Raw genomic sequence first — 12,864 nt, 5'->3', positions numbered from 1 at the left:
CCTTTCCCTTCTCCAGACGATCTTTCCAACCCAGGGATCAAACCCAGGTCTCCTGCGTTGCAGGCGGATTCTTTACCAGCTGAGCCTCCAGGGAAGCCCAGTGGCTCAGCTATATATGCTATATAACCCATATATGGTGCTAGGGTTATAAATTAGTATGGCCACATTGAAGTAGTTAGCATTTCCTAGGAAATTTTAACATAAGCGTATGTTCTGACCCAGGCATTCCTCCCACACTACATTTCTCAAACTTACCGTGCAGGAGACTCACCAGGGGATTTTGTTATTAGTGAAATGCAGATTCTGGGCATAGAGAAACTTATACATATGAATCAGGAAACCAGTGCGAGAATGTTCGTAGCGACATTGCTCGTGATTACAAATTGGAGACCACCCGTCAGCAATGAAGGTGTAGATGGAGCGTGAATATGTTCACAGGGCAACAGTGAACGAGCCACAGCTGCCTGCAGTGACGTGTTGAATCTCACAGGCTTAAAGGAAGGGAAGGAAAGTTAAGTCATACCATTCCACGAGTGGCAATACTAAGCAACATGTTTAGGTGATGAAGCTATTTTTAAAGAATGCACAGAATTAGAGATTGTGGAAGCAGGTGGCTGAAGGAAGGAGAAGCTGATATGGAACACGTGAAGGGCTTCTTTAGTGCTAAGAAGCTTCCCCATCTTCCTATGCTGATGGTTGCTACTGCTGCTGCTAAGTCACTTCAGTCGTGTCCGACTCTGTGTGACCCCATAGATGGCAACCCACCAGGCTCCCTCGTCCCTGGGATTCTCCAGGCAAGAACACTGGAGTGGGTTGCCATTTCCTTCTCCAGTGCATGAAAGTGAAAAGTGAAAGTGAAGTCACTCAGTTGTGTCTGACCCTTAGCAACCCCATGGACTGCAGCCCACCAGGCTTCTCTGTCCATGGGATTTTCCAGGCAAGAGTACTGGAGTGGGGTGCCATTGCCTTCTCCGACGTTGATGGTTATTCAGGTGTTATGCCTTAAATTGCACGTTTATGTTTTGTACATTCTTGTACGTGTGCCAAATTTAAAATTTTCAAACTTAAAAGAGTGTGAAAAGGCATATAGCCAAGATGCCCGTCACTCAGACAACTGCGCCACAAACACTGCTGTCGTGTCACCAGAGATAACTCCTGTTACCAGCAACCTGGTCTCCTCTGCATCACAAGTTTATGCGAGAATGTGCGTATATGTAAATGTGTTAAATTTTATCACAATACTATTGCATGTGTGCGTGCATCTTGAAGAATGTTCCATCCGTGCACAGGGAAACTGTTTTTGTGGTCACGAAGAATTTATTCCATTGTGTGATATAGCCATAATTTAGTAATTTTAATTATTAACTTTTAACCATAAAGTGGTATGTGAACCCGCTCCTCCCTATTAAAAAAAAAAACATTACTGAGTATAATGTTCTCTTGGGCACATCCATGGATATTTTCGGCTCTCCAATCCTTCCCCTTCCAAAGTACTCCCTGCCCACGTCTCCCTGAACCCATGGCCAGTACGCATGCTCACTCGGCCTCAGTCGTGTCCCACTCTTTGCGACCCCATGGCCTCTAGCCCACCAGGCTCCTCTGTCCATGGGATTCTCCAGGCAAGAATACTGGAGTGGGCTGCCATTTCCTCCCCCAGGGGATCTTCCCGACCCAGGGATCGAACCCACATCTCCCGCAGTGACAGGCGGATTCTCTACCACTGAGCCACCTATGGGAATCCCACAGCCAGTGTGCATTCTGCCAAAACGTTTTGCCCCTGGACATTCATTTTTCACCACCGGAAACACGTGGAATGGAAGATGTGTTCCTGGCTCTGTGGGCTTCCCTGGGGGCTCAGCTGGTAAAGAATCCATCTGCAGTGGGGGAGACCTGGGTTCAGTCCCTGGTTGGGAAGATCCCCTGGAGAAGGGAAAGGCTACCCAGTCCAGCATTCTGGACTGGAGAACACAGTCCATGGGATCACAAAGAGTTGGACATGACTGAGCGACTTTATTTTTCACTTTCATGTCTTTGTAGGACTTGTTTTTCCTCTTCATGCAGTCTATCTAGAGCTCTCAGTTCAGTTCAGTTCAGTCGCTCAGTCGTGTCCGACTCTTTGCGACCCCATGAACCGCAGCACGCCAGGCCTCCCTGTCCATCACCATCTCCCAGAGTTCACTCAGACTCACGTCCATCGAGTCAGTGATGCCATCCAGCCATCTCATCCTCGGTCGTCCCCTTCTCCTCCTGCCCCCAATCCCTCCCAGCATCAGAGTCTTTTCCAGTGAGTCAACTCTTCGAATGAGGTGGCCAAAGTACTGGAGCTTCAGCTTTAGCATCATTCCCTCCAAAGAAATCCCAGGGCTGATCTCCTTCAGAATGGACTGTAGCGACGCCTATAACCGTGAATCTGCCTGAGTACTTTTATTTGCTGCCTGATGTGGTAAGCCACAGCTGGATCTAACCATTCCTCTGCTGCTGCTGCTGCTAAGTCGCTTCAGTCATGTACGACTCTGTGCGACCCCATAGACGGCAGCCCACCAGGCTCCCCCGTCCCTGGGATTCTCCAGGCAAGAACACTGGAGTGGGTTGCCATTTCCTTCTCCAATCCATCAAAGTGAAAAGTGAAAGGGAAGTCGCTCAGTCGTGTCCGACTCTCAGCGACCCCATGGACTGCAGCCTCCAGGCTCCTCCATCCATGGGATTTTCCAGGCAAGAGTGCTGGAGTGGGGTGCCAGCGCCTTCTCCAGCCACTCCTCTACTGTTGGCATTTCGGCTGTCGCCCAAGGGTTCTTGCTGTGACAGTGGTAATTGCAACGAACATCCTCGGACCTGCCCCCTGGCACGTGTGCCACCGTTTCTCTGAAGCGTCGCCGGGAAGTAGCACTGCCAGGCCGCTGGCAGGGTGCATCTACAGACTCACCGCCCAACTGCCCTCCAGAGGGACATAAATACTCACGCTCCCGCTGGCAATGCACGAGAGGACGAATCTCCCTGCACTCTTGCTAAAAGTAGATGTTATCAGCATTCTCAATTTTTATCGAGCTCATAGGTTAAAAGAAAAAAGGACTTTGTGGTTAATATTCATTCCAATAATCGGGCTTAGTCGGTAAAGAATCCGCCTGCAGTGCAGGAGACCCAGGTTTGATCTGGGTCTCAGGAAGATTCCCCTGGAGAAGGAAATGGCAACCTAGTCCAGTATTCTTGCCTGGGAAATCCCATAGACAGAGAAGCCGGGCAAGTTACAGTTCACAGGGTCTCGAAGAGTCTGACACAACTTAGCAACTTCACCACCACCACCCTTATAGTTAGTGATGCTGAACGCCGCTTACACATTTCTCACCTGGAATCTGCATTTAGCAGGATCCCCAGGTCAGTCTTCTGCACGTTAAAGTTTGAGAAGCACTGGAGTCAGACTCTGCTTTTTAACAAGGTCCCCAGCGATGCCCACATACAGTTTGAGAAGTGCACAGCGGGGAGAATAGCTGGACCACAACATACACTCCCCTCCACTAACGTGGGGTGTACGTGTGTTTATCTCTTCTGTTCAGACAGGATATAAAATAGTACTTCAGTGTATTTTTAACTTGTATTTCTTTCATCGTAAGTGAGTTTGGACCTTCTTTTCAAATTCTTATGAGCTATCTTTTTCTTCTCTGGGAACAGTCAGAGAGAGAATTGTGTTTTTAATTTATTTCTCTTAAAAAAGAAATTACTTGACTAATTAAATGAGTACTAGTACTTATTAACAGAGAAGGCGCTGGCACCCCACTCCAGTACTCTTGCCTGGAAATCCCCATGGATGGGGGAGCCTGGTAATCTGCAGTCGATGGGGTTGCTAAGAGTCGGACACGACTGAGCGACTTCCCTTTCACTTTTCACTTTCCTGCATTGGAGAAGGAAATGGCAACCCACTCCAGTGTTCTTGCCTGGAGAATCCCAGGGACGGGGGAGCCTGGTGGTCTGCCATCTATGGGGTCACACAGAGTCGGACACACCTTAGCAGCAGCAGCAGTACTTATTTACCAGAGAGAGAAACTGGCACGAAGGCATGAGAATATGCAGCTCAGAAGGGCTGATAACGTCAGCACACGCTTGTTTGCTTTCTGTTTATTCCCACATAAAACGAGTACCTCAAGTTCACTGGAACCGCCAATTCAGTTTTTTTTTTTGGTCATACCACGAAGCTTGTGGGATCTTAGTTCTCCAACCAGGGATCAAACCCGGGTCCCCAACAGTGAGAGCTCAGAGTCCTGATCACTGGACTTCCAGGGAATCCCAGGAACCGCCAGTTCTGCATGAGCATTAGCTACTATCACAGAGAGCTCTAACTCTCACCCTACTGTCATGAATACCTGTTACCGTTCACAGTCCTGCCTCTGTAGCAGACACTGTTCCCTGCACTTTACATGTACGAAGTTCATTCACCCTCGCTACCACCCTGGGTGTATCAGCATCCCCATTTTATTGATGGGAAAACTGAAGCACAGGGCAGCTTTCTCAAGGTCACGTGGTCTCAGAGCTGGGATTCTCACCCCGGCTGGCCTCAGTACATGTGCTTAGCAATGATAGGATACTAACTCTGGAATCTTTGCAATGCTTTGTAAGGAGATGCTGAGTGACCAGGAAAAATCTCCTGTATAATTCAGCAGTATGTGTTATCTCTTGGCAAAATGCTTGCTTAAATTATCAAAATTACAAATATACTCCATTTTTCTTTTACAAAGTGACAAGCCTTAAAAATTCACTTTCTCTGTGAAGAAAGGGAACTACCTAACAACTATATATTTTTTTTAAACTCAAGGTAAAAGTAATATATATAAAGAATGAGAAGTAACTAGGGACTTCCCTAGCAGTCCAGCGGATAAGACTCCACGCCCCCAGTGCAGGCACCATAGGTTTGAACCCTGATAGGGGGACTTCCAGATGTTCACGCTGGATTTAGGAAAGGCAGAGGAACCAGAGATCAAGTTGCCAACATCCATTAGATCATCAAAAATGCAAGGGAGTTCAAAAAAACAATCTACTTCTGCTTCATTGACTACACCAAAGCCTTTGTGTGGATCACAACAAAGTGTGGAAATTTCTTCAAGAGATGGGAATACCAGACCACCTGACCTGCCTCTTGAGAAATCTGTATGCAGGTCAAGAAGCAACAGTTAGAACTGGACATGGAACAACGGACTGGTTCCAAAACTGGGAAAGGAGTCCGTGAAGGCTGTATATTTTAACTTATATGGAGAGTACATCATGAGAAATGCTGGACTGGAGGAAGCACAAGCTGGAATCAAGATTGCCAGGAGAAATATCAATAACCTCAGATATGCAGATGACACCACCGTTATGGCAGAAAGTGAAGATCTAAAGAGCCTCTTGATGAAAGTGAAAGAGGAGAGTGAAAAAGTTGGCTTAAAGCTCAACACAAAAAAACAAAGATTATGGGATCCGGTCCCATCACTTCATGGCAAATAGATAGGGAAACAGTGGAAACAGTGACAGACTTTATTTTTTGGGGCTCCAAAATCACTGCAGATGGTGACTGCTACCATGAAATTAAAAGACACTTGCTCGTTGGAAGAAAAGTTATGACCAAACTAGACAGCATATTAAAAAGCAGAGACATTACTTTGTCAACAAAGGTCTGTCTAGTCACAGCTGTGATTTTTCCAGTAGTCATATATGGATGTGAGAGTTGGACTATAAAGAAAGCTGAGCACCGAAGAATTGATGCTTTTGAACTGTGGTGTTGGAGAAGACTCTTGAGAAGATCCAACCAGTCCATCCTAAAGGAGATCAGTCCTAGTGTTCATTGAAGGACTGATGTTGAAGCTGAAACTCCAATACTTTGGCCACCTGATGTGAAGAACTGAGTCCTTGGAAAAGACCCTGATGCTGGGAAAGATTGAGGGCAAGAGGAGAAGGGGACGACAGAGGATGAGATGGTTGGATGTCATCACCGACTCAATGGACATGGGTTTGCGCAAGCTCCAGGAGATGGTGAAGGACAGAGGAGCCTGTCGCAAAATGTCAGACACGACTGAGCGACTGAACTAACTAATTCCTGGGAGATTACATTCCCATTTCTTTTTTCTTTTTAGTATTTGTTGATGTGGACCATTTTTTAAAGTCGTTGTTGAATTTGTTACAACACTGTTTCTGTTTTACATTTTGGTTTTTTGGCCCCAAGGCATGTGGGACTCTTGGCTCCCTCACCCGGGATCAGAGACACGCACCCCCTGCATTGGAAGGCAGAACCAGTGCGCCGCCAGGGAAGTCACTACGTTCCCTTTTAATGACGTTCTTGAAAAATTAAGATTTAAGGAATATGTGTAGGTGCAAAAAAGAAAAAAAAAAAACTTGTCAAGGGGGTAAAAGGGCAAAGAAATGAAGAATGGAGGGTTTAGGTTGATGGCAATTAAATTGGGGGAGGGGCTAAGGGAGGTATATGAGAAATGCAGGTTATGGTTAAGGTCTGTGGGGGTTGCAGGTTCCCTGGTATTAACTATATCACAATAAGCCAAGGAACAGACAAGCACCCAAACAAATGCGCATCAGGGATGGCAACGGGACATGTACTAACACCAAAGATTGGTTAATCCAATTCTGTGCACCTGACCTGAAGAAATGACCTCTATCCACAGCAGATATAGACACAGGCACACACCTGTGGAGTGGTGTCAGACCTCTCCCAACCTCTGGGCTACTTGCGTTTCCTCTTTCAACTTCCCCAGAGGCAACCCTAATGGCAGAAAGCAGAGAGGAACCAAAGAGCCTCTTGATGCAGGTAGAAGAGGAGTGTAAAAAAGCTGGCTTAGAACTTAACGTTCAAAAAACTAAGAACACGGCATCCGGTCCCATCACTTCATGGCAAATAGATGGGGCAACAATGGAAACAGTGACAGACTTTATTTTCTTGGGCTCCAAAATCACTGCAGACAGTGACTGCAGTCGTGAAATTAAAAGACACTGGCTCCTTGGAAGAAAAGCTATGGCAAACATAGACGGCGTATTAAAAAGCAGAGACATCACTTTGCCGACAAAGGACCATCTAGTCACAGCTGTATTTTTTCCAGTAGTCGTGTATGGATGTGAGAGTTGGACCATAAAGAAGGCTGAGCACTGAAGAAAGGATCCTTTCAAACTGTGGTGCTGGAGAAGACTCTTGAGAGTCCCTTGGACTGCGAGGAGATCAAACCAGTTAATCCTAAAGGATACTAACACTGAATATTCACTGGAAGGATGGATGCTGAAGCTCCAATATTTAAGCCACCTAATGCGAAGAACCAGCTCATTGGAAAAGACCCTGATGCTGGGAAAGATTGAGGGCAGACAGAGGGTGAAGTGAGATGGTTGGATGGCATCACTGACTCAATGGACATGAGTTTGAGCAAACTCTGGGACATGGTGAACAGGGAAGCCTGGCGTGCTGCAGTCCATGGGGTCGCAAAGAGTTGGACACGACTGAGAGACTGAACAAGAGGCAAGCGCCACCTAATAATCGTTCTGAGACATTTCAAAAAGACACACAATAAGCACAAGCACCAGGATGTTCTGAAACGGCTTTACCTGTGTGTGTACCCCGAGGGCTTCCCTGGAGGCTTAGTCAGGAAAGAACCCGCCTTCAGTGAAACGCAGGAGTGCGGGTTCAACCCCCACCCTGGGCCGGGGAGATGCGGGTTCAACCCTCCCTCCCCCAGCCCCCAGGCCGGGAAGATCCCCTGGAGAAGGAAAGGGCAACCCGCTCCAGTATCCTTGCCTGGGGAATTCCATGGACAGGGGACACTGGCAGGCTCCAGGGGGCCGAAAGAGTCGGACACGACCTGGCGCCTACGCCGCCGCCACCACCACATGTGCCCTTAGGCACACATCCCAAAGAAAGCTTTAAAAGTTGCTTTTAATAAACGTCGTGAAAATTTAACCTTGAGTGACTTCATCCGGCTTTACACAGACATGTTTACAATCAATCTACAACTTGAAAATCAACAGGAAATTTGAGGAAAACAAGCTCTGTCTTTGAGAAATATAAAAATGTGCTTCTCGCAGGCAGTCCCCTAGGGTGTGTCAAGGGTAAACGTGACAAAAGGTGAATGAATGACAGGGTGAAGCGGAAGCCGCACGGGGCCGGACCAGCCACTGAAGAAAACCGCACCGGCGGCTGTGTTAGAAATACGGGCTCCCAGGCCTCGCCCCCACGGGTTCAAAGCTGAACCTGTCTTTTTACCCAAAGGCACCACGTGACTCTCAGGTTCGGGCAAGCTCCGGGCACAGCCCGCCTCGAGTAACTCCCCAACCGAAGAGCGCAAACACCTGGGGCTCGTAGGTGGCTTTCTGCTCCCAGTTGGATGTCGTTTACCTGGTGCCAGGAGGGGTCCCCTCGGGTCTCATCAAGACCCAGCCAGTCTGAGCAAGAACGCCAATTAGCTCAACCGCCCCCCGCTCCCTGGACCACGCCTCGGTCACCTGCCGGGCGGGGTCCGCCCCGTTCTTGGCCCCAGGCTCCCTCTGTGTGGTCTCGGACTCCGGGCGCCGGGGTCCCGGGACCGGGCGGGGCGTGGTTTGGGGGTCGGATGGGGAAGACGGTGCACAGAAATACAGATTCCTGGGCCCTGGTGCCTGAAGCGAAAACTTGCGGAATCTGCATTTTTACCCAGCTCTTCCAGGACCAGTGGGTTCACCCTGCAGTTGTAGCCTAATTTAAATTTTAAATTCGAATACGCAGCCACGAGTGGAGGTCGTGCTTCCCAACCTTGGCAATCAGAATAACCTGAGGGACTTAAATATATATATATATATACACACCAATGTCCAGGGTTCAAGTCCAGACCAATTAAGCCAGAATCTAAAAGCGCTGCCTGGGCAGCAGCCGCCTCACCTGGGAGCTCGTTAGAAATACAGAAGCTCAGGCCCCACCCCAGACCCACTGAGTCAGAATCTGCATTTTAACGAGATCCCCAGTGATTCGCGCGCACATTAAAGTCGGAGGAGAGCTGTACTTCTAAATTTTAATGGGCAAACGAATCACCTGGGGACCTCGTTAAAATGCAGACACGGTTTCTCAAACTTTAATATGCATGCGAATCACCTGGGGAGCTTGTTAAAATGCAGATTCTGATTCCGCGGGTCTGGGGTGGAGCCCGAGAGTCTGCATTTCTAAGGAGCTCCCAGCCGGTGTGGGCTGCCCGAGTGCGCCCCGCGCTTCCCTGGGAGTCCCGAGGTTTGGCTGCGGGCCAGTCCGCCGCCAGGGCTCCTGATAAACCGTCCTGCTGGGCTGATGAGCAGGATTGCCGGGACGTGCGCGCTGCGGCCGAGCCGGGTTAATTCCCGAACTCCGGGAACTGGCTGTGTGAGGCTGGCCGCTCGCAGGGAGTCGCCAGAGCCCCGATCCTCACGCCATGTCGCGGCGCAAGCAGGCCAGGCCCCAGCATCTCAGCTCCGAGCAGCCGCAGTCCGCGAGCCGGGAGTTCGCAGAGGCGGCCTCGGAGGCGGCGGGGGAGCCGGGTGAGTGGCGCCGGGGACCCCGGGTGCTGGGGGCGGTTTTCTCGGACTTTCCGCAGACCCGCGTGGGTGCGAGGTCTCGGACATCGGGCTGGAAGGGGGGGGGGGGTTGGTGAGGCTTCCAACTTGAGTTCTGGGGCTCAGACCTTGCTACCCTTGCCTTTGTAAGTTACACACACACACCCTTGTAAGTTAACCCTTCTCGGGTAGATTACGTCGCTCCCCGAGTCGCTCTCCTGCAACCACTCCTGCCCCCCAGCCCCCCAAGCGCTATTCGATGACGGTTCGTCTCTCGCACACCTTGGAAGGATGCTCTGACATCCCTCCGGAGGCAGCCTTCGGCGTGCCCGGCCTCCTTGGCGCCGGGCTGGGGCTGTGCGCCTCGGAGGTGGGCGTTCCGAGATCCGGGCGTCTCCCTGGATGTTGGGGGAGGGTGGCGGGGACGGAATTGAGGGGGGGGGGGAATGTCCGAGCTTCTGCCGGGCCCTGGAGAGAGGTGCTAGAGCGGAGGCACTGCGACCCGTTCCCGTCCACCTGGAGCTCGAGGCCTCTGGGGACCGGAGCGATGGCCCCCAAGATAAAGCGGTGGCACGTGCAGCGTGTTCGGGGTGAGCGCTGGGACAGCACCGATCTGGGAGGGGCCGGGGTGCTGCCTGGGGAAGGCCTCTCGGCAGAGGGCACCATCGAGGAAAACTCCTGAGGCTTTGAGCGAGCGGTAGAGGCGGCCGAGGGCATCAGCGAGGCTGGAGCTGGGGCGGGGGCGTCCGGCTGAGGTCTGAGAGGGGCCGGGGGCCCCGGGCTCCAGTGAGGGTGTTGACTCTTACTCTGAATGAAGTGGCGCCAGGGTTTAGGGCGGGAGCGGGATAAGGATGGCGGTGGGGTGTAGGGTTAGAGGGGTTCCGGGAGAAGCTTGGAGACCCTGGGGAACCCTGAGTGCCCAGAGGCAGCCTCTGCTTCCGAAGACTCTGCGGGTGGGAAGCTTTGAGAACTCGCTGGATTCCTCCGGCTCCCACCCCGCGCTCCTGGAATCCCAGGGGTGGAGTGGAGTCGAGGAATCTGCATTTCTAAGGCGCTTCCGCCGTGATTATCTTGTCCTCTGATGAGACCGTGTAGGTTCCTATTTCAGGTCTCTCCACCCCACCCAGCCAGCCCCGCGATGAGTTGCTGCCTTTTGCTTAGCCAGGAGCTGGTGAGAGGAGCCCTCACTGGAACTTTGTCCCCTTCTCCCTCCCGCCGCCTCTGCATTTTCCTGGCTCCGAAAGGGAGGCAGGATCTGGTCTCTTCTGCGAGAAGGGGCAGACCTCCAGCAGCAGGTGTCCGGTGGGCTCTGATGACCGCACTGCTCCCAGGGAGCCAGTGGAGGAGAGAAGCAGCTTAACAAAGCCACTCCTAAACTGGTGGCTTGCATATAAACGTAAAGCTTGGCTGGGTGAAACTTCTGCAACCAAAATGCCCTGTCTCTGCCCTCGAGGTGTAGAGTGCGGATAGGCAGGTAGAACCAGGGTCTTCCTGGGGGCGGGGCGGGGCTGCGGCTCCTCTGTAAAGAACTGGGGCGGTACTGGGGATGTTGAGTCTTGTGGGGGGAGCGATAATATAAGACGGTTCTTGAAGAAACACAGGCTGTTCAAAGTGAGTGCTATGGGCTACTTTTTACTCCTGCAAACAGCGCTTGGAGGGCGACCTCCTGGAGCCTTGCTCCGTGTTTGGAGGGGCTGGGGAGGGTGTTGTGCGGCACTGCCGGGTGGCCACCGCTGCAGAGAAAAACAGCCTGTAACTGACGTCCCCTACACTTGTCTCAGGTCGGTTATGATGTGAACTAGAGGCCTGCCTTTTTTTTTTTTAAGGTTGCACGTGTGTGTGTGTGTGTGTGTGTGTGTGTGTGCGCGCACATGCGCGCTCTCAGTCACTAGGTTGTGTCTGACTCTTTTCCGACCCCATGGGCTGTAGCCCACTGGGCTCCTCTGTCCGTGGGATTTTCCAGGCAGGAATGCTGGAGTGGGATGCCATTGCCTCCTCCAGGAGGTCTTCCCATCCCAGGGATTGAACTCGCATGCCTGCATCTCCTGCATTGGCAGGTGGATACTCTCCTGCTGAGCTACCTCGGAATACCGTTTTTTAAGGTTGGGCTGCTCTTAATTTGCAGATGGCTTTACAACTCATGTAGCTTCTGGAGGAGACAGAATGACACAGGTCAGTCGGGAACTTCAGTCACCACCAGAGAGAAGCTAAGAGAGGCAGGAAAACAACCTTAGCAAAAGACACCAGCAGGTTCTCAAAAGGCTAGAAGGGCCACTGAGCCACCCTGAGTTCCCACCGTCAGGTGCGGCCCACCGCCTCCTCCAGCCTAGGAGGGTCTCTGCCCCAGCTGCGCCTGTCTCAGGAGAGCAGGCTTCCCACCTTCCTTCCCTTCCTGGAAGAAGGAGGTCGCCTCTGAAGCTCTGCCGTTTTCTGCCTGGGTGACCCTTTATAGCCTTGGGCACAGTTTTCTGAGAGCTTTAACCCAACACTCTCCCTTCTGCCTGCCTTCACATTGGCCCTGTGAACTGTTTTCCCTCTCCCTGAGAATTTGGTGGCGCGTGTGCCTGTGTGGTGTGTGTGAGTGTGTGGTGTGTGTGCGTGCACATCAGGGAATATAACCAAGAGCATCTGTATAGTGCTGACTCAGAAGGTTCTTTTACAAAGTATGTTAAGGAATTTAATCTTCGTCTAAACCTGGGAAATGGGGACCAAAATCCTCATTTTATAAATGTGGAAACTGAGGAACAAGGAAGTTGAGGAACTCAACCAGGGTCACACAGCTAATAAGTTCCAGATTCCAATTCTATTCTTTATCAGCTGGCTTCCCAGGCGTAAACCACTGTGCTTCACAGCCTCCTACTTAGCTTTCCAGTTTTCTTGGTTTCAGTGGGATTAAAAACCCTCAGGAGTTTAATGGCTTGCTTTCTTAGCACGTGAATTGCTAAGCAATACAAGGTTTTGTCTTCCTCTGAGAGGCACAGTGATGGACTTCAGACGTGCCAAGTTTTCTGATTCACTGAAAACTCTTGCCCAGCAGCCTTGAGCAGCATCTCTGAGCCAGGTTCTCTTCCCGCAAGCAGAAAGTCTCAGTGTGGTCCCCAGACCAGCAGCATCAGCTGGGACTTTGTTAGAAATGAAACACCGCCAGCTCCACTCTGGACCTCCAGAAGGGGGGCCACGCCACCTGTACCTTAACAAGCCCTCCAGGTGACTGTGATGCGCGGGTAATTTGAGAAGCTATGGCTTGGAGCTGTGCTTCTCCCCATTTGATGTGCATGGGCCTCAACTGGGGATCTTGTTAAAGCGCAGATTCTGTACGTCTAAGAGCTGAGGTTCTGCCTTTCTAACAGG

General features: G+C 51.1%; 1 protein-coding gene across 2 annotated transcripts in view; it reads left to right on the top strand.

Annotated features, from left to right (window-relative positions):
- ZFP64 (ZFP64 zinc finger protein) overlaps positions 1-12,864 on the top strand; it is a 73,930-nt gene that overhangs the window by 45,542 nt on the left and 15,524 nt on the right. Inside the window, exon 1 of one of the 2 annotated variants that reach the window (XM_068987171.1) lies at positions 9,393-9,498. The exons of the other annotated variant lie outside the window; for it this stretch is intronic. Coding sequence (XP_068843272.1) covers positions 9,393-9,498 — 106 coding nt within the window. Of the gene's footprint in view, positions 1-9,392; positions 9,499-12,864 lie in introns of those variants that run through there. 2 annotated transcript variants of the gene reach the window in all.

Source organism: Capricornis sumatraensis, chromosome 15 (assembly GCF_032405125.1).
Source record: "Capricornis sumatraensis isolate serow.1 chromosome 15, serow.2, whole genome shotgun sequence".
NCBI lineage: Eukaryota > Metazoa > Chordata > Mammalia > Artiodactyla > Bovidae > Capricornis > Capricornis sumatraensis.
The sequence above is the reverse complement of the archived record's forward strand: the minus strand, read 5'-3'. Positions and strand labels throughout refer to the sequence as shown.